Consider the following 26,100-nt stretch of genomic DNA (forward strand, 5'->3'; position numbering starts at 1 on the left):
AGCACACACCCTTAATCCGATCACATGGCAGGCAGAGTCTCTGTGTGGTCAAGGACACAGCCAAGTGTGGTGACATGAGCCTTTAATCCCAGTACCAACCATAGAGACCTGGAGGTCTGTATAGAAAGGCAGTGACAAGGAAGTCATGTGGCTGGGCTAAGAGCCAATGAGAAAGCAAAACAAAAAGGCTATAAAAACACAGGTTACACAGGAAGAAGCTCTCTCTGGGGAAGCAACAGTGACGAGGTGGTAAGATAAGGTAGTCACGGCTCTTCACTAGTTCTCTGATCTCTTTGGCTATTACCTCTGTATTTGGCTCTGTGTTTCTTATTTAATAAGACTGTTTAGAAATTCATCTACAAACAGGTGCAAGTAAAGATGAACAGACTAAAGGGTAAACTGTGTCTCGACAGGCTGCGCTACAGCTTCCATGACAAGATTCTTTTTTTGTTTTTGTTGTTTTTGTTTTGTTTGAGTTTTTGGTTTTTCTTTTAAATTTGGTTTTATTCTGGGGGAAGGTTGCAAGGACAGAGAGCATATTCAATGGGACAGGGAAATAAGTGGGATCCAAATGCATGAAGTGAAATCCACAAAGAACCAATAAAAGTAAAAAAGGGGAAGAGGGCTTGCAGGGAGGTCCCTTTTGCTTTGGGAATGCTCCCCTTTATATCATGCTGGTGAGTTTATCTACCATGTTACTGCCACTGCTCTCCATCACCGGCATCAAAATCGAGTTTCTTCAGCCCTCTAACAGGAACTGAAGCCTCATGGCTCTCCAGAAATCCTCCAGACCATAAATGCCAGATTGAAACTACTGAGGCTTGCAGCTTTATTGACTGAGAATCCACTGGGTTCTCAGCCTCTCCAATGTGAAAACAGCCATTTTTGGACCACTTAGGTGGTATTGCATAAACAAATCTAAAAAAACCCTTTTGAGATAGATAGAGATATGAACATTCTACTTGTTCCCATGAGAACCCTGACAAATACAGGTAGTGAATTAATTGAAAGATTCATTTCTTACACAAATACTGTATTTAATACCAGATTCCTAGAGAGCTGAGAAACTAGTAGATACAGGGGCAGAGACACTCAAGAGCATATGTTACCTACCTGAGAATTCTATAAATACACTTTTCAGATGACAGCTTCATGTTCTAGAGAGGAGTATTGTATTTCTTATCATCTTGACCAGCTACCTGTACCTGGAAAAGCTCTAGTGTGTGGCAGTGGGAGAGCATTTAATGGAAGTGAGTTGATAGTCAAACTAGGCAGCAAAGAAATATGCAAGAATAATAAAAAAAGAACAAAAAAGATGCATAAAGAGAAGTGGCAGCAATAAACACTAGTGTCTGGTATATAGTAGACATTCAATATACATAATAGGAACGAGAGAATGAGATGGAGATGAATATGAGTCTAAGGAAAATCAGTATGTGGTTCTTAGGTCAAGGCAGAAGATAACTAATAGGCCCCCAAAGAAAATGAGAACCAATGGTAATCAGATAGAGAAAATGGTATAAGCCACTGTTACTTTTATTATTGCTCAGACAAAATATCCAGACACCAGCACACCCTAAGGAAGAAAGGGTGTGCTGGTGTTGGTGTTGTTTGTCTGTTTTGACTGACAGTTTCAGGGTATTTCTATAAGCAGAGAAAGAGATGAGTGCTAGTGATCAGCTTACTGTTTTCTTTGTATGCAGTCAGTAACCCAGCATGTAGGAAAGTGTCACCAACCTTCAAATGATCCAATCTAGAAAATCCTTCACAGTTCTGCCTATGTGAGTCTAGAGCCTGTCAAGTTGATAAACCAACATTAACCATCACAAGCACACAGCAGGAAAATGAGTTTTACATATTCCAAACTTAATACCTTCACTTTATGAGCTTTATAACAATACTGTTAAAGATTTCAAGTCAAGAAACAGGTTACCGGTTTTTTTATGAAACTTTAATTTATTTTCTCTAATTACTTATAATATTTCTTTTTGTTATTGTTATAGCTATCTGTGGTTTGTGGGACAGGGCATTCTACATAGTCCAAGCTGGGCTAGAAATATACATCACCATATATAATCAATATAACCAATACACCACCGTGGCCAGCCCACCTATATGGTTTTATAACCTGATTCTCACTAATATAGAGCAACAGGATCCTATAACAGGGATAGCATTAATTTATTTTGAGAGGAAAAGATATGATCATCTATGACCTGTAAGTGCTGGTAGATTCTAAGCTCACTCTCCTGTGCTGCTCCTCACCATCTAAACTTTTTTAGATAGTCTCTTCTTCACTCAGTCATGGCCAAACTAGCAGGTCCATAAGCTTCCAGGAATGCTCCTGTCTCCACTAGCCATTCTGGTACAGGTGCACTGGGATCACAGATGCTCCCTACCTTATCTGGCTTTTACATGAGTTCCAGGGACCCAGACTCAGGTTCCCATGCTTGCATGGCAACTGCTTTACCCACTGAGGCCTCTCTCCAGCCTCAAATGTGTGTTCTAGTCAGTAAAAATGAAGACACAAGAGAAGTCAAGACTTACTAGCAGGTCTAAACAAGCCAGTAGAGAATACTTCATGTCTGGTCTAACAAACTAGCAAAAAACTTGAATCAATAATTATCTACAAAAATAAAACAAAAAAAAACCCCAAAACACACACAACCAAAAACCCCACCTCAATGGTCCTTTATTCAGTGGAACTAAGACACTCAATAAGTCCTAAGAGTCAACATCCAATAAAGATGACAACACACACACACATACACACACACACACACACATACACACACACACACACACACACACACACACACACACACACACACTTTTAAAAGGAAAATGTAACCCATATCCAGGATAAATATCACTCAGGAGAGGAAAAAGTAAAGGCATGCCAAGACAGAACCCTGGGAAATGCCTTTTAAAACTTTAAAAGGTAGGAGGGGAAAAGGGGATCCAGGAAGAGTCACCAACAAAAGAGTAACACACAATGTCAAAAGAATGAATAGAGTATTGTATCACGGGAGTCAAGTAAGGAGATAGTTCCCAGAAAGAAGACAGTGTTCAACCAGGAGAACAAGTAAGATGGACTGGAGTGCTCCTTGGATTTGGCAAGCACACACATGATCATCATGGCCAGAGAAGTTCCAGCAAAGAGGCCGTGGTAGAACTGGATTTCCTAGGGCCTGAGGAGTGGATGGGACGAGAGGTGACAGACATGTATTCAATGCATGATGGTCTCTGACTCAAAGTGTGCAAAATATTTGTCAGTTTCATCTCTGAAAACAGTTTTAATATTCTACAGGCCAGGCATGGCACTGCTTAAGAGGTTGAGGCAGGATGATTGCTTGAGTCTAGGAGTTTGAGACTAGCCTGAGCAACAAAATAAGACTACAGCTCAACTTTAAAATATTCTTCCTCAATCTTCCTGAGAAATTTGTTCTTTCCCTTTCAGTCTCATTTGTTTCTATATAAACCACTCCCAATTAAAAATATGTAAAATTGTTACCAAAAAAGGCATTAAGCAGCTTCTGAACCTGGATGTTGCTGCCCACTGTTCGGTACAACCCTTCTGTCTTGATCCCTAGGAAAAGCAAACCAGATCATCTTAGTTAGCATTGCTCCAGCTTTTACGTTCCCCAAGGCAGAGAAGGGAAGCCCTTGTACCCTGGTGTCAGTTCACAGACAACAAAGAGGCCTCCCTCTCTCTTCTAGTGCTCCAGTCTTTCCCTGTTACTGAGGAACAGTCCTACCGTCCTAATTGTATCCAAAAATCATTCAGGACTCCATTTGATTGTACCTATCCCCTATTGGTCTGAAGGGAAGAGAACACACTCTATAGTATAGGGAGGCATGATAGAACAGTCTGCCATGTTGGAAGGGAGCTAGTGATTAAAAGGTAAGGGAGGTGACATAAACCCCCTATATCGCTCTCAAGCAGTGATATAAAGGAGGAGAGGGTTGGAGTATGGAAGATATGAAGCAAAAGTTCATTTTTGTATTGAGAAAGGCTGAAGCAAAGTTTCAAAGAAAACAGAGTGAATCATACACCACAGCTACCTGCATTCAAAATTATTCTCTCTACCTGCCTAACAGTGAATTCTGAAAGAGAACCAGCTAAGTCTGTGATACGAGAGAGGTTAGAAAAATCACTTTACAGGAACGCTAAATGGAGGCTTACTTACATCCATGACAATTATTTTCCATCCTTCTATATGTACAAATCAATTCTATAATATGAAGAGGGATTACAAGTACTAGGGAAGTCCTTCACCCTTTTTATTCCTTAGGATAAAAGCAGAACAGCCAAATTCAATCATGTCGAGGTGATGGTTTCAATCTTACCTTTGGTCTCAATAAAATTGATGCACTTCCTAACGAACTTGAACCCCACTTCATTCAGCTCCACTGTTTTGAAGGAAAGGAGAGTTAGTTCATAGCATAGTAAGAAGTTCCTACCCGCCGGGCGGTGGTGGTGCACACCTTTAATCCCAGCACTCGGGAGGCAAAGGCAGGCGGATCTCTGTGAGTTCAAGGCTAGCCTGGGCTACAGAGTGAGATCCAGGAAAGGCGCAAAGCTACACAGAGAAACCCTGTATCAAAAAAACAAAAAAAAAGAAGTTCCTACCCAACATTCAAGAGCCACAGGAAGAGCCACAGGTGAGAGTAGTGGTGGGCAAGTGCTCACCTCCTCTCACCCTTCCATTGAATGACGCCATGCTCAGGGTAGGTTTGGACTTTCATAACACAAAATGTTTCTGTTCAGCTCTTTATATCACATCTACCCTAAACATGAGCCATATCAAATATGAAATGCTACTTCGGAAATGCACACAATTTTTATCATCTGTCTAGAACAAAGAGGAGATAATATAGTCTCTGTATCCTCAGTACCATTCACACCATAAGTTTCAATGGAGTGACTTCCCTAATCCAATCAATACACAATTTCAATTAGGGATAGGTTTCATTTTGCACATATTTGCATGAATGGTACATGTCACCAATACTAGCATTTACTGTCACCGGGACAGTTTTGCACTTATGTCAGGAGAGCATAAAATGCAATTACTTACTTTCTTCCTGTTTTGTTATAGGGCTGTGGTAGATCTACAAAAGAAGAGAAACCAAAAAGGCTCAGTTATTGTGACTCACTACAGATAGGTAGAGCAAATGGGATTAAATTTCATTCCCTAGACTATCAGAATCATTAGAGATGCCAGAGCTGTAACAACAAAGGAAAGGAGGTTAACCAGAGTTCTCTTTGCCCAGATTCCTAGAAAACACAGTCCCTGAGAACTGGGCTCGATGTTCACACAGTCTGCATAGCTGAAGCTGGAGCTGACTTACCTTAGCATTTATTCAGGTAAAGCTTAGGGTGTTTCTGGGGTAGAGCAACACATAAAAAATGGCTAATAGGCATTAATAGTAAAACAGCTAACTGATATTTCTCTTTGGAAAGACAAGAGCTCTTCTGGCCAAGCAGTGGTGGTGCATGCCTTTAATCTCAGCACTTGGAAGTCTGAGGCAGGTGAATCTCTGTGAGTTCGAGGCTAGTCTGGTCTACACAGCGTGCTCCAGTACAGTCAGGACTGTTACACAGAGAAACCCTGTCTCAAAAAAAGGAGTTCTTCTGAAGGAGATTGGTGAATGTCACAGAGTCATCCTGAAGTATGCACTCTGATAACTATGTACAAGACCAGAATGGAGAGGTTGGCTTCTTTGAGACTTGTCTTGGTTGTGCCCATAGGCCATTAGTAGACTGGACACGCCCTTTCCATTCTCTAAATTTCACGTTCCCCATAAATACAACGATCAGGGTTGGAACAGATGTTCCTTCAAGCCCTGATCCTCTTGGACAGTTGAAGCAAAGGCATACACAGGACGTGTATGTTCAGTGGATTTGGTGTTTAATGAAGCTGCAACACTGGTGGGGTGAGGCTGAGGGAATTAAGCCCAGCCTCTCCTTTTTGAAAGGAAAAGTGCTGTACATGTCAGTGTTCTCATGAAGATTTCAGTAAGAGGCATTTCTGCACTGTACAGCATTTGCTGCGACTTTTATAAACGAGCTTAGGAAAGTCAGCGGCAATCAAGCCGCTGAGGCTGTATATTCAGAGGATCTATGCTTAAGAATCATTCTCCACAACAAGCCACTAATATCTTCTGATCTTCGACAGCCGAAAGGGAGATCAGGTGTAGGAGAGGGAGTGGACATATGAATGCCTTACTCCTAGCATCCCCCTGGAGAAGCACCACGGGCATAGAAAGGCCAAGCTTCAGGTTTCCAGGAAGTGAACCTCATTCTGCTTTAGCTACTACAGATGCAATCTCAGAGATGGCTACTGCACTCTTAATTTTTCCACTTACATTTTTATTTGTGTTAAGGGAGGGGTGTGCATGTCACAGCACACGTGGTGGTCAGAGGTCAACTTATGGGAGTCAGTTCTCTCCTTCTACCTTGTAGGGACTAGGTAACTGAACTTAGGAGGTCCCAGGCTCGATGGCAGGCACCTCGACCCACTAAGGTGTCTCACCGTCCCTCATTATGCCTCTGTCCTCCACAGACAATGAAGGACACAAAGAAACAATACATTTCCCCCAATGGGCAAGCTGTTCAGCTTTTCACTTGAGGAGAGTAAGGAGGTAAGGCTGGATCCAAACACTGTAATAGTCCTACAGTTGTCCTTCCAACCAGGGAGGACGATCCAAAATTAATACAGCATTCTACTGTTTGTAGGATGGTTTTCCCTTGATTGTTCAAAGTGATCCTGGAAGATACACAGAATAGAAATCATTTAAAAAAAAAATTTCAGCCGGGCGGTGGTGGCACACGCCTTTAATCCCAGCACTCAGGAGGCAGACGCAGGTGGATCTTTGTGAGTTCGAGGCCAGCCTGGTCTACAGCACGAGACCCAGGAAAGGCACAAAGCTACACAGAGAAACCCTGTCTCGAAAAACAAAAACAAAACAAAACAAAAAAAAAACCATTTCATTAGCAAGAAGAAGAGAACTGGGGGACAGAGAGTAAAATAACTTGCTAAAGTCATCACCATGTAACAGCAAACCCAGGACCAGGCATTTGTAGTTCAAACACACAAAGCTCATGTTATGCCATATGCCACTAAAAGAAACTACTAGAAAGATGTTGAAGAGACAGTACTTTCCAATGATTTCTGCTTTTATTGTTGTAGATCTAGAACCATTTCTGACTCTTCTAAGGAATTTTTCTCTCTACCGGCCTAACAATGAATTCTGAAAGAGAACCAGCTAAGTATGTGATACGAGAGAGGTTAGAAAAATCACTTTAAAGGAACACTAAATGGAGGCTTACTTACATCCATGACAATTTTTTCCATCCTTTTATATTTACAAATCAATTCTATAATATGAAGAGGGATTACTTTTCATTCCTAAGAACTTGGGAATAGCTTCAGAGTCTAATACTGAAGTAGGGAGCCTTGGTGCCCTCTCTGGAGGCAATGACAGACAAGTACTAGGGAAGTCCTTCACCTCTAGAACTCAAGTTGGAGTAAACAAGAGTTCAGGAAGTGACAGTTCCTTCTAGCTCTAAGATTTAGAATCTGAATAACCTATGGCCAATTCCCTACTGGAACCACTAGAGGGCACTCATACACTGACCTATGCTGCTGAGGTTCCCCCACACACACACACACACAGACACACACACACACACACACACACACACACACACACACACACACACACACACAAACACACACACACACACACACAGACACACACACACACACACGAGAGAGAGAGAGAGACAGAGACAGAGACAGAGAGTCATTGAGAGAGAGGGAGAGAGACAGAGATGGAGACAGAGACAGAGACACAGACAGAGACACAGAGACAGAGACACAGAGAGAGACAGAGGGGGGAAGGGACAGAGAGAGGTAGAGAGAGGGAAAGAAAGGGAGAAAGAGTGAGAGATAGGGAGAGAGAAGGAAAGAGAGAGAGAGTCTGAGGTAACTTACAGGTTCTTTCCCATCCATGGCCTCCATCCATAGCCTTCTATTGGCTTCTGAAGGTGCCTGCAGAGTGATGGTTCCTGGTCTGTGTGGCAAAAAGAAAAGTTTAAATCAGAAAATTTACCTGAGAGAAAGGTATCTTGTGCTTCTTTCATCGTTTTTATACAATTTGAATTAGTGGATAGTCATTGTACAAAATGATGGATTTTATTAGAACATTTTCATACATGCATGCAATGTATTTCACAAACCGGATTCTGAACATCTATACTGTAAGGCCTCTTGTCTGTGGAAAATTGCTCCAAACTTTTTTAATTCTATTTACTTGTTGGCCATCTACTATGGTCTGGAAATATAAGTACATACCCACACACACACTCCAAAAATTCCTATATTAAACATAATCACCATTAGACAATAATAATAAGTTGAGTCTTCAGGAAGTGACAAAACACCTTTATAGAAAGGTTTGAAGAGGTGGGTCCATCCATCCATCCCCTTCTATCCCTTCTTCCATGTGAAAACAAGAAATGTGTTCTTTCTGGGGGATGAAAAAGCAAGGTACTATCTTGGAAACAAAGATTCCCAGACTCCAAACCTGCTAACCCTGTGATCTTGAACTTTTTTTTTGAGACAGGGTTTCTCTGTGTAGCTTTGGTGCCTGTCCTGATCTTGCTTTGTAGACCAGGCTGGCCTCAAACTCACAGAGATCTACCTGCCTCTGCCTCCCGAGTGCTGGGGTTAAAGGCATGCACCACCACTGTCGGGCGATCTTGGACTTTCAACTTTAGAACTCTAAGAAAGAAATTTCTGATGCTTATATATAACCCATTCTTCGGTATTAAAGCAATGAACGGACGACACTGTTTTTATCCAGATACATTAAAGATTGATATACCTAGAATAATATATTCTGACCTTCAGAACCAAACTGGGCACTTGGGGTTGACCATATCACCGCAAGCTTGAAGTCTTGGTGCAGTCTCTAGCTAGCAACATCATTCTAAGAAGCTTGCCTCTCAGCTTTCTGTATCGTTCAGCCTCACTCAGAGTTGCAGAATGTAAGAGCAGTAACAAGAACATTCAGCAGTGCTGGGTTAATCACAATGCCTCTCTGCACTGCCACTTCTTCATCTCTAAGGGTGCTGGAACATACACTCTGGGAAGTACTTCCCAGTGCTGACATCAGGGGATTCCTGTCATACTTGCCAGTTTCATTCAAAATACCCTTTACCCGGCAAGCCAAATGATCTTTAAGATAAAATTAACCAAAAGCCAGCACTTGGTTCTAGAAACTAGACCCTTTCAAATTTATCTTTCTCTAAGAACCTCATCCTTTGGGATACATATTGCTGGACTGGAAAGTCTAGGGCTCTCTACGAAGATAGCTATCAGCCAAATTGCAAAGTCAAATGGAAGGAGAGCAAGCAAATGAACAACAGACATGAAAAACAGACAGGGAGAGAAAGAAACACTCATGAAATCCAGCTGCCCTAGCCGTAGGCTCACTTTTGACCGTAGAGAGAGACTAGAAGTATAAATGTACGACTCTTAGGGAAGTATTTGGAGATTCTTTAGTGCTACAAATAGTCAAATTCAAAGAATATTATTAAGGACAAGACAAGAGACTGGAAAAAGAACTAAGTTCTAGTCCAGGCTCCCTCACATAGGATTCATTATGACCTTAGACAAATTGTCCTCCTGGAAGTTCCAGTTGCCCATCTGGAACCAACAGGCAATGTATGGCACATATGAAGTAGAGTACAATGGTTAAGGAGGTGGCCTTCCTTAGAGATTCAAACACCTGGACTCGGGCCCCGGCTCTACTATTTAGTAGCTGCGTTATTCAAGTTGGTTAACATTTCTTTGCTTACTTCTCTTCCTTTATGAACTTGAGGTAGTAGTAACCTCTACTCCTCTATATGATGAAAACTAAATTACACTTAAAGGGCTGAGAACAGGGTCTGACAGGCAGGAGGCACTTGGAAAGCAACATAACTTGCTAAAATTATTGTTAAGACCCTCCAAACTCTTGTGTGATATGAGCCTACAATTTCAAGTATTGGAACAAACATTAATTTTTGTAATGCTATTCGATCTTTCTGAACTAGAAAAAAATAGATTAAGAGACCTTTGCATGGCACTCTAGAGAGTATGAGTTAATGTGTGTGGTACATGCCAGGAAGCCTGGCTCTTCTGAGATCAGATAGGCAAGTGAGGGAAGTAGCTACCACAGACCTGACAAAGTCCCTCTTGCAGATAGATGTGTCAGCATGTTTTCATTATGATATTGACTATTCTAATCAATAATGACACAAGATAACAAAGGAAATGACTGTGGAGACCCACAGACCAGGGTTCTGCCTTGCTACAGAGTCAATTAATATATTTGAGGCTTGGTGTTCGGACAGTAGCCACGTCAGAGGAACAGCAGATGGCAATTGACTTCAGGGGATCAATCCACCAGGAAACAAAACCCTGATAGGTAAATTTCAGATAGGCAAGGCCCTGAGACCACAGCCCTCAGAGTGTTTTTTGCTTCTGCTGTGCCTTTACGTGTTTGCCGCTGCCATCTTTCCCTCGTATCTGACATGGTGTGAATGCCTGTGGGGAGAGCCTCACTGCCTGTAATGTAGTGTGTTTATCTCATAGAAATATCCCATTCTACTGGGCATTTTTACCTGTGGATTACTATGAAGATGATTTCTTCCTAAGCTGTACAGTCTAATTGATAACAATAATGTTAGTTTAAATAGAATTTTGATAAAAATAAAACATGAAAGTGTCACACAGCTTGAACACATGAGTTTATATTGAGGAGCCATATAGACTGTGACTTAGGTTAATGATTATGAAAAACAATTGAGTCCCAGTAGCCCAGCTAGCTTAAATTCTTTTAACTTTAATATTGGAAGATGTGTTCACAGGATTTGGAGTGCATCATAGCTGAAATAAAGCTTTGAAAATAACTTAAATTAAGATGTTTTTGTCAAATACTTTGAGGTGAAAAATCCAAGAAGACAATCTAAAGTTTTAGAAAGGCACATAGTTGAATGAGGAACTCTTTAAGGTAATGGAACAAGCACAAAGCAGCCCAATTATCATTGGCTGACATGCCTTTCTTGCTAGGATTGGTTAATGACCAAAGGTAATAATTAATTCCCTTGTACCAATTTTTGCCCTCAATCTCCTGATATATATATTATATATATATATATATTATATATATATAATATATATATATACTCAACAATAGTTTTATATATATATAAAAGATTTTATATATATATATATATATATATATATATATATATATATATATATATATATATATATATATATATATATATATATATATATATAAAATCCCCCTAAAGATTTAAAGTAGAGCTGACTGTTTTTCATGTATAAAAGTTTAGGTTTGTGATTCCTTTAAGATTCCTTAAAAGATTACTTTTCAAGATAAGTAATAAAGTGCTTGGCACTTTCTTTGTAACCACAAAATGCAATCTGCCAGTAAAAGACCTGACTGAGAAGAATACCTTGCTTGTCTACACTATTAATATACAACAAGTTGCTTGGGTATGCATGTATGTGGGTTTTTGGGGATAATTTGTTTTTCACCTATAATATGTAAAATGTTTAATCATGTAAGGGATGTGGAAAACGTGCTGATTTTTACTTGTATTCATTGTAATCATTCACTTGAAAAATAGAATGTAACCATATTGTGATTTTTAACATTGCCTGAAAGATTTTGCTGGGGTATATAAGCTATAAGGGAAAGAATAGAGATAGAGTTAGAAGGAAAACATCATCAAGAATGAGTGAAGGAAATTACCAGAAAATAAAGAAGAGACTACAGAAGAAGAATAAAGAAGGAAACCATCAAGAGAGTGTGTGAGTGTCTTTTTCCCCTTACCCCCGCAGATAAAAAAGTCTAGTACACCGACTCTGTGGATTCCCTTAGAGCCCTGCACTGTTGGAGGCTGGGCCCTCAGGCAGCAAAAGTGTCCTCATTTATAAAATGCGGTGAGAGGATTCAATAAGACAATGGTTTTTAAAGTGCAAATAATATGGTAACTAAAGTCACAGATGCATCATAACTTTAATTCCCGGGTTCTACTCTAAAAATTCCTCAGAATTATGGGAAAGAAAAAAAACATATCTACAAATTAACAACAAATTTACTACCTACAATGAGCCAAGCACAGCACACTGTGCAAGAAATATAAAAATAAAGTGACCCAGTCTGTCATCCAGGGCCAAAGTGTGATTGCTTTGAGTTAGGGATATTATTTACAGGTAGCTGGCAAATTTAAGGTAAAAAGGGAATCAACATGGAATCAGATGTGGAAAATTTGATCACTTTTAAGCACCTTGATGCTGAAGAACCAGAGATGCTACAGGTTCACACAGGGAAGTCAGAGTCCACAGTTGCTTGTCTCATCCTACAGGGCATGATGTTATCGGGAAAATGTGGTTACTGGTAGCAATATTTACTATCACAGTCCTTTTGACTGGGATCATCTATTTAAAAAAAAGTCATAAACCCATAAAACAAAATCATGAGGGTCCAAAAATATCCCAATTTTTAAATAGGGCAACAGACAGTTACTTATTTCTAGATAGGAAAAATGTCCTAATCTCTCAGTCTAACTGATCTTGTTGATATCAGTCCCTAGTGGTTATGATACTATAATTTATTAAGTTCCTTTCTAGCAATCTGATTATTTTACTAAATTCTTCTCTATTATCCAGTGCCTGGTATATAAAAAAACGGATAAAAATAAATCACATAGCTTATTCACTGACTTTTGGACCAACTTCTTAACCACAAAGCATGCCTATCACCAAAATAATATCAAATGCTTTTATTTTAAAGGGTAAAGGTATCTTTTGCTTCTATATTATGATTTCCAATTTTGTGTTCTTAGGGGATTTCTGGTTTGCCAATGTGTATGTGTGTGTCTCAGTCTATGTGTTTCTTGTGCTTTTTCTTCGGCTCTTTGTTTTTCTGTTCATTTGTTTATTTTGTCCTATTCAAGTTTGTTTGTTTTTATTTTATCTATTTTTTTCTTTTTTCAGATTCCTGTATGTTTTCTAATGAGAGAGCAAGAAAGGGTATAGACTTGGATGGGTGGGGAGATGGGAAAGATCTGGGATGAGCTGGGAGAGTGGGAATCATAACCAGAATATATTGTATAAAAAATCCATTTTCAATTTAAAAAAATATAGTCAACTATCCTTCATTAAACTCTTCATGCTCAGAGGAGAGAAAAAAGAAGGCATTGGAGAAAAACAATATAATCATGTCCCAAATTTGCTAGCAGTGGTTCTAATATTTGGGGTCAATAACTATTTTAGTTCACATACATGTTGTCAAAGTAGGAAAAGCTTGCATAATTTTACAATAGGTATGAAAAAAAATCCCCAATACCACCTCTACCCTTCACTCTGTCTTCTTTTAAAAATTGTGTCAATCTACTTCCTAAGTTATACTAACAGTGTCTTAAAAAGAACAAGCATAATTATTCTGTCAGTTTTGCACAATTGAGAAAAAACAAATTTTTGCATATATGACAGCAAATGAAATTCTAGGAAAGACTTTTTCTGTCCAGAGACAGTGAGGGAAATGTGGTTGAGAGATATACAGAAAACAAAAACACAAACAAACCAGCCCCGGACCTGGTATAACAGAGACCCTTGTGAAGGGCAGACTGAGGGGCAGGACTACCACTGGCCTATATATAAATTGCTCATTTTCAGCAACAAGGAATAAGAGAGTAAAATACAAGACCCAGCCAAACTCACGGTGGTACACAGTGACCCCATCAAGTCCCAGCATCACAACTCACCTCTCATTAGTTTCTATATCAAAACAGAACCTCTTGTCAATCGACTCTGTCTTCCTTCTCACGCAGTATTTCAAAGTTAAGTCCACGGGTCCCTGGTAGGAGAGAAGCATTAACAGACACTTAGTAAAAATGCACAGTTGTTTCTTCTGTCTCCTGTAGTATCCTCAGGGTCACTTGGATGATGTTGACCAAGACAGCAGGAGCAATGTGTTGACTCACTGAGAAGCTTTACCTTCAAACCTTGCAATAACATGGTAGATGGCTTCTCACTGTTCTAAGCATAAGTGGCCAAGACCAGGGGAAAATGCTCAGGGTGTTCTTTCCCAAGCACAGCAAATTCAATAGGAAGTCCAGTACACATCATCTAAGGGCAGTGCAGGAGAAATGGATTGCCCAAATGGCATTAAGTATACATAATAAAATTTTCATGAGGCTTCTGAGAAGGGAAGCTGCAACTGCATAAGCAGCTATCTGAAATCATCCTTAGAATGTGTGAGAAAAGTTGAGTATAGAAGCTTCTTACTGAATGTGGCAGTGCACACCCTCAGGATATCAAAAACCATAAAAAACAGTCTCTCCAAAGGTAGAAAAAGAGTGGGGAAACAAGCAAATGTGTTTATTAATCAAAGCAACATTTTTATATTCAATATACATGGGGTAGTGTGGTTCATAATAGTCCTGCAGGGAAACAAATCCGCCAAACTCGTTTGTGGCCACAGACAAACTGCATGATCCTCTCTGATCTCAATAGGGACAATGTAACACCAAAAGTGAGGTTAGGTTTGGTTAACACTTAAAATGAACCACATACTATACATGGTATTTTTGATTACTTGCTTGTTTATTATTTTCTGCATTGGTTTTACACTAATTTCCCTCACTGTAGCAGCCCTTACATAGAGGGGAATCTGAGCGGTACAATGGCTGACGGTCATGCAAGTTGGTAAGGTCAAAGTAGCATTAAGCTAGGAAGCTTAAAATCTGGGGTATTGCCTTAGTTATGCCATTTACTAGCTATGTGACTCTCAGAAATCAATTTCCCTCCCTAAGTTTTAACTTCACAATCCATTAAATAACACTAGCACTATTGGCCTACTGTCTCAAAATCAGAAACACGGCTTAAGCTCCAGGTCTGTACCTATGGCACTATGCCATCAAAAACAATATGATCCATTGGCAAATACCAATTTACTCAAAGTCAAAAAGGACCTAGATCACCGAGCTAAGATGTATACCCAGTTCAGACAGACACAGTGGTATACACACAAGAAGGTTAAGTTCAAGGCTGGTCTGGATCACACAGTGAGATCCTCTCTCAAAATTTAGACTGTAAAAATAAATGAAACTCAATGAATAAATAATTGCAGATCTTGATGCTCTTTGGTTAACTACCCAGTACTCCTCTCAGTATGTTCAGCCTTTTAGGGGCCAATCCTTTCTGCTTCCAATACAAGAACTCAACCATCCATTAACCCTTCAATAGACCATTCTTATCCTAACACTTGGGGTGTCATGTACAAGTTTCTTAAGGTGGGTAACAGAGTCATACAGGCATCCTCCCTCTTTAGCCTTTACACCATTTAGCATCATATAGCAGCTTAGGATCCTAGGCCTCATCCACACCACTCCAGCTGCATCTCCAGCCACCACCTAATAGTTTATGGCCTGTAGGTACAAAACACTTCACATACAAATCATGCTCTTTAATGACTCCATGACATTGCATGTACTGTTCTCTCCACCCAAAGTGACTCTTGGTCTGAATAAAGTGCTTCTTGCCCTATAAACCACACTCAACTTTCCTCCAATTCTACACATGGCCTGCTCCATGCTTTGTAATTCATGTGAAAATTCCCTGTTTTCAATGTCTCACTTGACTGAGAAATCCGTAAGGCCATGGATAATGTCTGATGATGGGGGGAATGTCTTTTTTTATGCTGTGAAAATGTGTTGCTATGATTGGTTGATTAATAAAATGCTGATTGGCCAGTAGCCAGGCAGGAAGTATGACAAGGAGAATTCTGGGAAGAGGAAGACTGAATGAGGAGATGCCAGCCCACCATCCAGGGAGCAGCATGTAATGGCATACAGGTAAAGCCACAGAACATGTGGTGACATATAGATTAACAAAAATAGGCTGAGTTTAAATGTAAGAGCTAGTCAGTAGGAAGCCTGAGCTAATGGCCAAGCAGTTTTAATTAATATAAGCCTCTGTGTGTTTACTTGGGTCTGAGCGGCTGCAGACCAGGTGGGACATAAGAAAACTTTCAGCTACAGTTTTATTCATCAATATATCTCTAGTCCCTAGTAAACAGGGCTCAAAAGAATTTATGAACACAATCATCATCCTTTTCACTTTTCTGATGAAGAAGATGAACCTGAGTAACATGAAATAATTAACTTGAGGTCAAAAGGCAATTTTACCATGGAACTAGGATTTAAACCCAGTTCTTTCATGTATGGATTAATTGGGAGGGTGGGGGCAGCACATGTGTAGACTTGGCAGTAAGTGCCCTGACATGCCATGTCACGAGTCACATAAACCCAGTTATTTAATTTCAAAATCCATCACTCTTTCTCTTTTTCAGTATGCCTAACATGGAAGGATAACATTCTGATAAGGTACTGCTTTGGAGGAGACTGGTAAACTGAGCAATATAAATAAGACTTCACAGGTTGCGCTAGTAGGGAACACTGGTAAGTATCACAGTAAGAAAGAGATTCAATTACTCCATCTGCAAACTGGGTTCATAATGTGCTCCACAGTGCTGCTAAGATAGGAAATAAGGTACATGGTAGCATATATCCTTGGAATACAATTGGCTTTCAGGAAAATGTGGTTCTTACACTACTACTACTACTACTACTACTACTACTACTACTACTACTACTATCACTACTACTATTACTACTACTGCTGCTACTACTACTACTACACTACTGCTGCTACTACTACTATACTACCATCACTACTACTATCATCATTGATTCATTTATTTATATTATTTACCTTTCAGAAACATGAACTACTACTAGGCATGGTGTTAGAAGATTGACAAGAAGAAATTATTTCCAAATACAAATTGAGTGAATCCAGTAACTACTTCTATTTAGTCACTACCTTCTAAATGGGAACTGGTGCCTCTTTCAATTCCTTAAGGGATTCAACATTAAGTGTTCAGGCTCAGGGCCAGGCATGTATGCCTTTAGTCCCAACACTCAGGAGAGAGAGGCAGGGGGATCTCTGAAAGTTCGAAGCAGTCTGGTATGTATAGTGAGTTCCAGGATAGCCAAAGCTATAGAGACTCTGTCTCACAAAAGAAAAAGCCTGTTTAGGCTCACTGTTGGGCGCCCACAATTGCAGTTTTGCAAGCATCCACTCAGTGAAACAAGGGGGAAAGAAAAGCTAAATTGTTCTCATATGCTAGGAGGACACAAAAGTGGTGTGTATTGATTTTGTCCTTGGCATGGTGCTCTTTTGGTAAGGAATGCAAAAAAAATCTAAAAGATATTACTCTCTGTGAGAGGAAAGCTAATGTCTAGACTCCAGATAATAATTTGTATAGAATAAAAAAAAATGGGGGCTTGGAAAGTAGCTCAGTTATAAGAAGCACGAAATTCAGGGTTTATCCCCAGTACCACATAAACCAGTCATGGTGACACACACGGGTAATTCCAGAACTCAGGAAATGAAGCAGCGGGATAAGAAATTCAAGGTCATACTTTACATCATAATGAGTCTGAAGCCATCCCAGGCTACTCAAAATCCCATCTCAACAATCCCCATGCTCTAACATGAAATGGCAAAACAAAAGACTGAAGCTAGTATTACTCATAAGCACTTGCCAGTCAGATACAACAGACACATTCAGACTGATTGGGAACAATTTCTGTGCTATACCCCAAGATGAATTTGCTGACGCCTATTGACACATTTACCTAAGGGTGTACCCCAGCTTGAACCTACATTTAAGGTACAATAGAAGGCTCTGTGCTTAAAGACCAAGGCAAAAAGTAGTTTCCAACACTCTGCAATCAAAGTCAGTCCCCTCTAGTTTTCTATGCAGAAGCTATACATATAGGATTGGTCATCTACAGAAACTATTATCAATAGAAATAGGCAGTTTTCCAAATTCCTGTCTACCTAATTTGGGCCTTCAAGTGTATACTTAAAGCTTCCAACAATGTGTAAATATTTAAAAGGTGCATAAGCACAACGTGTATGAGAGCAAATGAAAGGGGTACTTTCAGAAAGCAAATTATGTGAAGATCAGTTTTTACCTGTAGAAACATCCATTCATGGAAAGGAGCAGGTTCTTTCCAGGGAGTAAACTACCCTATCAAGTGGTAAACTTACCTCGGCATTTTGAAAGGTAGGAGAAGGCTTGAAGAGGAGAGGAAGAAACATGAGCTACTTATAGAGATTTTAATGTGGTGTAGGTGATTCTAACTTCAGGCAACAGATACACACAGATATATACTTAAAGCTTCCAACAATGTGTAAATATTTAAAAGGTGCATATATATATATATATATATATATATATATATATATATAGAGAGAGAGAGAGAGAGAGAGAGAGAGAGAGAGAGAGATACATATACACACACACTTTTAATAAAGGCATTCCAGAAATTATATTTTTTAAACTCACTATTTAAAAGAATCATCCATGTTTTGGATATGTTCTTTATACAAGCGATAGGCAACTGCAATACTAAATAGGCTGAAAACAGAAAAACACCATCATAAACCCTGATGGTAGGAGTTGTGTGTGGTGATATTTTGTTTGTGCTGGAAAGTGGTGATATTTTATTTGTGCTTTAATAAAGCTTGCCTGGAGATCAGGGGGAAAGGCCAGCCATTTTAAGTAAACAAAAAGTCAGGCAGCACACGCCCTTAATCCCATCACTTATCAGGCAGGATCTCTGTGTGTTCAAGGTCATACTAGGGAACAGAGCCAAGTATGGTGACATATGCTTTTAATCCCAATACCAACCATAGAGACCTGGAGGTCTGTACAGACAGACAGTGACAAGCAAGTGAGGTAGCCGGACTAAGAGCCAATGAGAGGGCAGAACAGCAAGGCAAAAAAGGCATTGGTAAGACAGGAAGTAGCTTGCATTTGGAAGCTGCAGAGTTGGTGAGGTAAGATTGGCTGGTAGCTTTCCCTATTTTCCTGATCTCTAAGGCTTTAACCCCTATATTTGGCTCCATGTTTTTTTATTTAATAAGACCATTTAGAAATTCATCTACAGTTGTGTATGATGAAACACACCTGTTTTAATCCAGCACTCAGGAGTCTGAGGCAGGAGACTTGCTACAAGTTCAAGTCATATCTGTGCTACACAATGTGTTCTAGGCCAGCCTGGGTCACAGAACAAAACCCTTTCTCAAAAACCAAACAAATAATAACAAAAGTCCTGATCTTAGCCATGGCCCACATAAACTTGGGCCAAAGAGAACACGTAAAATCCTGGTTTTTACATAACAGTGATAGACTTGATTATTTGACACTTGTCAATATATGTTCTTTTCTGAGATACACTCACAAAGTAGCAGTAACTAGAACTGACCTGCTTAGCACCTGGCTTCTGTTCCATCGGTGTCATGGTGAGTGTCCTGGTCTCCTTCTCATACCGACAGTAGTATTTCACCCAGGAGATCCCCAGAGCCCCTACAAAGACAGGAGAAAGTGAACTAGCAGAATATTTAAGCTCCCCAAAGCAGAAGACGTTTGTTTTCCTCTCCAGTGCTTGAAGTTGAGTCCAAGGCCTCTACATTCTATGCAGAGTCCCAGGCTATTGCTTACTTTTTGCAGACAAACCCCAGGTCAATCTCTGCCGTTCACCTGTGCTCTATCTTTACCTACCCCCACCTACCTACTGTACCCACAGAGACCCTCACCAACTGTTTCCCATATTCATTCTTGGCTCATTCCAAACCTACGCTCCCTGCAACAGTTGCTGGGAATCAAGACACCTATGCATCCAGAAGCTGGAAAGCCCTGCCAGTGTTCCTCTTTCCTGAAACCTCTCATTTGACTACCATTGAGTTGTGTCCATACCACTCCTTACGTGTCTCTCCTTCAGCTATCTCCACTTCTCCTACCCATTTAGCAATGAATTAAAGGGTGGCATCGCTGTCTTGTTTTCCTAATACATATAACGTTTACCAATAAAATACAAATTTACTTTTCCCCCCATTAATCAGTTCAAGCAGACATCTCTCATTTCCCCATTTCTGATGCACTCCTGTCCAACCCATCTTCATCATTATACTAGACCAGTACTGTAAACTACCTTTCCATTGATGTCATTTCCCTTGCAAATCACACATGGCTTTCCTACTCTCTCCAGACAACTTAGTCCACCTTCAAAGCCCTCCATAATTTGATCAAACTGGCCATTCTGGACTTGTCATTGGGCACCGTCACCTCTATGATCCTGTGCCATTGAATTACTTCCAGTTCCCATATACTTCAATGGGCATATAGCTTGTACTGTAAACTCAGCATGTATTTAAAATGGATTGCACACGACATGTATTTAAGAATGAAGAATTACATCAGAACAACAAGGGCTATCCAAAACAAACCAAGACCTAAGCATGAGGTATGTTCTCCATCACTCCTGTGCCTCAACTCATATAGTAGCACACACCTGGAATTCTCTACCAAGCCCTAGCCCAGTTTCTGTTTACCTGTCACACTCTCACTGAACATTCAAGTTCTAGGTCAAGCATCACTGCCTCAGAGAAGTTCTTAGATATATGCCCCAAAGAGGGTGCTCGAAATGTTTCATGAATACTTTCCTATCTCTATCAGTCTGAGAATTGCTTTGAGAAAAGAAAAAAGAAAGAAAACATGTTATCACTTTTTTGTACTCTCAATGTGTTGCATAGCATTTGGCAGAAACAATGCTTGTGAGTGTTCATTCAACTGAGTGACAGCCATTTGACTGAAAACTGAGGCACAGAGGCACTGTACAGTATGTAGCAGAGGTTGTCAACTAGGGGCAAGTTTACTTCACTGTAGACAGTTTAGGCTGTCATGTATGAAGATAACTAGGATGCTGCTCACCACTTGACACTGTACAGGCTCTGAGGGTGGTGGGTGGGATAGGATACACTGGAAAGAGTATCAGTTTGGGCATAGGATACAACTGAATTAGATCTTAGATCTAGTGCTTGTTCTAAGCCTCAGTGGTCTCTAGTATAAAATGAACATAATGTGGAATCAAAGATTAAATGGGATGAGGCTTTTAGAGCACTGCACATAGTATGTGCAATAAATAGGATCTATCTGCCTTCTTTGCCCTACCTCCTTTTTGACCCAAAGTTCATTGTACACAATTAACATTCCTCATATTGAATCTCAGAGAAAAACATTAGATCTTACTACTCTAGAGACACAGTGTCCCAACTCCCCCTCAAGTTTCTTCCTTTTACATTTTTTCTATTCCCACCCTGCCCTCCAAGGAGTTGTATCTGACATGGATCTACGAACAGAAATTCCCAGTGTTCAGAAAGGTAAAGTGGCAAGCCAACTGGAGCCCTGCATGCCCACACACATTTCTCCTGTGTGTACAGATAGCCTTCAATGGTTGGCTGTCCCGGAAGTTTGCATGTCTGAGGAGCTTCTTTCATCCTTTTCTTAAGTTCTTCCATCTCTTCTCGGGTACTGGAGAAATGATTTCTTGTCTGTCAAGAGACCATTATAATCATTAGCACCACTATCATCAGCAAGACTGTGTATTTACAGGTCATAGATATAGTACAGAGATTTCTCTGCTCACAGCATGTGCTAAAACATATAGAAGACTGCTGAATGGTAGTGACTAGAAATAATTCTAGAGTTTAATGGTATTATGAAGTAGAAAGGAAACAAAAACACAGATACCACAAGAAGCCAGAGGTTCTACCCAATAGGTTAATTCAAGATTCAAGTAAATAAGGAGATTAGGCTGACCCTACTTTAACCTAAGGGCAATTTCATTATGTTAGTGAAGAAAAGGAGGACTACACTGGTCGGCCCCAGCTGTCAACCATACTAACAATGAGTCAGCCATGAGTACACATGCGAACGCCTGGGATTAGCTCACATTTGTCAAGTTACACATGGCAGAGGAGTCAACTTGATTGTAGAAAGATTGTGTAAGTCAGCAGAAAACAGGCACTCTCACATTCAGGTAAAGGAGAGAACCCAGAAGGAAGGAATAAATGCAGAAAGAAAAAAGTAGGTAAAACTGTCTATCACAATCCCCCTAAGCAAGCATCTTATCAGCAGTTTTGAATTTAAAAACACATCTATGAAGGCCATACAATGTAGCACCCAGTCCAATGTCACCTGATCTTAGTAATACCTTCTCTGTTGGTCTGATTCCATATAGCTACAAATACTATAAAGGATTATGATGTATCTGTGGTTATGCCTCTACTCGAAGAAAATATATGATCATCTAAGACAGACAAATGTTGATGCCTCCTTCTGGTATGCCAGAGACTTCTACATTGTCTGACACAGGGTATATTTTCATGGTATCCATAAATACGCATCAAATGAGGGCTAAGTGATAAAATTAGTAAATTCTCATGTTCCAATACATAAAAATGTCATGTCTGTGCTCATTTATAAGAACTAGCATGTACAACAAGATGGAGGAGTACTTTAACATTGAGAGAAGGAAGACGATACATAAGGGCATTCATAATAATAAAGCCCACAAGTGTCTTAATTGACTTCGGAATTAGCTTAAGGCCTAAGCCTTATATTTAAATAAGCCTACAGCTGGATTGTGATTGCGAGCAATACAGTAAAGTCCCAACACTTAATAAATCCTGGCTAAATAGAGGCATTCCTGAATAGAGGTTAGGTTTGAACATCAGGAAACCTCGAAGAGAGGAAGCGTCAAAACTGAAAAAGCAAGAACACACCACTACGCTAACATGTTTGTACTCCACACCACTTTGTCTGACAAATTGGCTGCGGCGCAATAACCTGTAATTCCACAGTTAAGACGACTGGGGCTCAAATCTCAATGGCAGGGAAAGACATCCACATGCAACTCACATTCTGTAAACTGAGCTGCAGCTGCTGTTTGTATGGGAGGAAATCCTGTGTGAGCTCCACAGTCAAGCTGTTGGAAATGAAGAGGCTGTGAAGAAAGGCCAAGACCTAGGGGAGACACACAAAAGTCACCTTTAGAAACTGACCATTATCTATCACCAGCACTCCCTAACTGATCACATAAAGGAACCAGAAAGTCAGGGAAGAACTCCTGAGTGTTTACCGAGTACACTGTTCACAGCAGTCACGGTGACACAAGCAGGTACACACATATTAGTATTCTCGAGTTAGGTTAAACACTTCACCTGCATTCAGTCTCAGAAAGGAAATAGCAAATCCAGGTCTTTTTAGAGTGCATACAAAGCCACTCAGGAATTAGATTCTGCAGGAACTGACTGCATCTTTTCTCTAAACTGGTACAGCATCTCTCATCCAAAAAACATCAAATCTAAAACTGAAAATTTTCAAGGACAGATGTAATGCCAAAAACGGAAATTTTTACACCTGACCTCATGTGATAAATCTCAGGCACACTGTGAAAAATGTAAACACACTAAAAATATTGCATTAAATCTTTGGGTTATGAGTATAGGGGGTTTAAGACTTTGTGTTTAAACTGGGGGCCCACTGAAGATATATCATTATATGCATGCAAATATTCCGACATTTCTTTCGAAAATCCCAACCACTTCTGGTCTCAAGCATTTTGGGTAACAGATATTCAGCATATATATCCACAGGAATAGCCCATAGTAGTTGCTTCTTGCAGAAGATGACATACAAATGATGAGGAGTCCGCTTTTTAAGTTTCAAAACATTCAAGCCATGGCCTGTGAGGTGGCTCAGTGGGTAAAGTCACTTGCAGCACAAGCCTGACTACCTGAGTTCCATCCCCAGAAAGTTGAAAGGAGAGAATGACTCCACAAGTCATCCTTTTATCTCTACATATATTTCCGCACAATAATAATAAATCTATTTTATCATTCAATTCCATTAAAAACCAAATGTATGTAAACAAAACTAAAAGAAAATATAATTTTCCTTCATCAAATTATAAGTAAATAAAATAAATGTTTCATATTTGCAAAGTATAATAGGTAGACGTATACATGGTTCCATACATGAAATGTATAAACATGTGTGCACGTACCTGACAGAAACAAGGTATAAACATAAATATAATGGCCACCTACACATACATTTATGACAAGTATATGGTAGAGAGATATGTTCACTGCTTTCACATTTATATCCACAGTCCTTCCTGTTTCTCTCCCATACTTCACCTCAAAAAATAACATCACCACTCAGCAGTCAGTCAAACTAGGAACTAAACAATCAGCCCTGATCTCTCTTTAACTCACATTTAAGTCCAATTCAACAGAATTTTTTGCTAGTGTTTCCTCCAAAATCCCATTTTAATTTTAAATGCTAGAGATAGAACCTAGGACCTTGTACATGCTAGGCAAGCATTCTAACACTGCACTATATCTCCAACCCTGCAAAATAGGTTTCTAACCTAACTATGCTTTACTGTTTCTACTTCCACACACCAATTCAAGTGAATGTGTCTTCTTGCCTAGATCACTGTAGTATTTGCTTACTTAATTGGGGAGAGCCTAGTTTTGTATCCCAGGCAGACCTCACACTCATTATTCTCCTGCCTTTGCCTCCCCTCCTGGTGTGGATATTACAAGTGTGTGCCACCTCACCCAGTCTATAATAGCTTCTTAACTGTTTTCCTAGCCCCCTGTCTAGACAACAAAACTGTTCCCTGTCAGGTCATACTTAATAGCCTTTAGTGGCTTTCCATGGTGCTTAGGCTGACATCCAAACCATATCCTATGCCAATGGGTCCCATGCCTTCAGTCATACATCACTTTCTGCAACTCCCTTTTCTTCTACAAGTATCTGAAGACACACACCTTCTTTTAATTTCTTTGAGAATGTGTAAGTATTCTTTTCTCACTATCATGAAGGCACGCAGGATTTTATCAAAGGCCTTTCGGCATCTATTGAGATGATGTGGTTTTCATCTTTAAGTCCATTTATATGATTTATTTCAAATGTTGAACCAACCCTGCACCTGTTGGATAAAGCCAACTTGGATGATCTTTGTGATGATATATGCCTGTATTCAGGTTACAGTAGTTAACGGAGGTATTTGAATCTACCTTCACTAGGGAAATTGGCTTAGAATTCCTGTTCCTGTTATGTCTTTACCTGGCTTTGGCTACACGCTTTCCCCCTTTAGATCTCTATAAATGGAACTTACTGGGATCTTTCTCACCCCACTGACATAAATTTTTGCCTTGTTAGACATAATTTGTTTCTTTCATAGATCTTATCACAACTTACAACAGTTTGGATTACATGCATAGTTCTGTCCCCTCTTTCTACCCCATGACAGTATCGTGTTCATAAATGAGAAACTGTCAATCTGGTTTACTACTGCTGTGGGATGTTCTGTATGGCAAATGTGTTGCTGATTGGTCAATAAATAAAACACTGATTGGCCATTGGCTAGGCAGGAAGTATAGGTGGGACAAGGAGGAGAATAAAGCTGGGAAGTGGAAGGCTGAGTCAGAGAGGACACTGCCAGCCGCCATGATGACAAACAGCATGTGAAGATGCTGGTAAGCCACGAGACACGTGGCAAGGTATAGATTAATAGAAATGGATTAATTTAAGCTGTAAGAACAGTTAGCAAGAAGCCTGCCACGGCCATACAGTTTGTAAGCAATATAAGTCTCTGTGTTTGCTTGGTTGGGTCTGAGTGGCTGTGGGGACTGGCAGGTGAGAGAGATTTGTCCTGACTGTGGGCCAGGCAGGAAAACTCAAGCTACATACTACAGTATACCCCAGTATCTAACACAGTGCCTGGACTACAACAAAGTATTGATGTTTCTTCAATAAAATGCATAGCTGTTTTCATGTAGCACATATAGAATTATAAAAATGTGGGCATCAACACATGTATACTCAGACATTCACGCTCATGTACCATATATGTAGACACATTCACACTCAAAAGTATGCATCATACACATAGAAAGAGATATATACTATGTATACAAGCAAGATGGAAGGCAAAATAGTATATAACTAAGGCAGATTATTTTTATATAAACAAATTTTGATCACCCTATACACTATTTTAAACGTTTCTGTGATGAA

The 26,100-nt window shown here is 39.9% G+C and overlaps 1 protein-coding gene across 2 annotated transcripts in view; it reads right to left on the bottom strand.

The window, feature by feature from the left end:
* Window positions 1–26,100, bottom strand: part of Ophn1 (oligophrenin 1) — a 358,580-nt gene that overhangs the window by 124,876 nt on the left and 207,604 nt on the right. For both annotated transcript variants that reach the window (XM_052733231.1, XM_052733226.1), the window contains exons 8-15: window positions 22,927–23,031; window positions 21,428–21,557; window positions 19,433–19,533; window positions 13,856–13,947; window positions 8,004–8,082; window positions 5,082–5,115; window positions 4,351–4,413; window positions 3,515–3,589 (exon numbers count right to left, since the gene is read on the bottom strand). In XM_052733231.1, the coding sequence (XP_052589191.1) occupies window positions 3,515–3,589; window positions 4,351–4,413; window positions 5,082–5,115; window positions 8,004–8,082; window positions 13,856–13,947; window positions 19,433–19,533; window positions 21,428–21,557; window positions 22,927–23,031 (679 nt within the window). The remainder of the gene's footprint in view (window positions 1–3,514; window positions 3,590–4,350; window positions 4,414–5,081; window positions 5,116–8,003; window positions 8,083–13,855; window positions 13,948–19,432; window positions 19,534–21,427; window positions 21,558–22,926; window positions 23,032–26,100) is intronic.

The sequence above is a fragment of the Peromyscus californicus genome, unplaced genomic scaffold (genome assembly GCF_007827085.1).
Source record: "Peromyscus californicus insignis strain IS unplaced genomic scaffold, ASM782708v3 Scaffold_10__1_contigs__length_136768540, whole genome shotgun sequence".
NCBI lineage: Eukaryota > Metazoa > Chordata > Mammalia > Rodentia > Cricetidae > Peromyscus > Peromyscus californicus.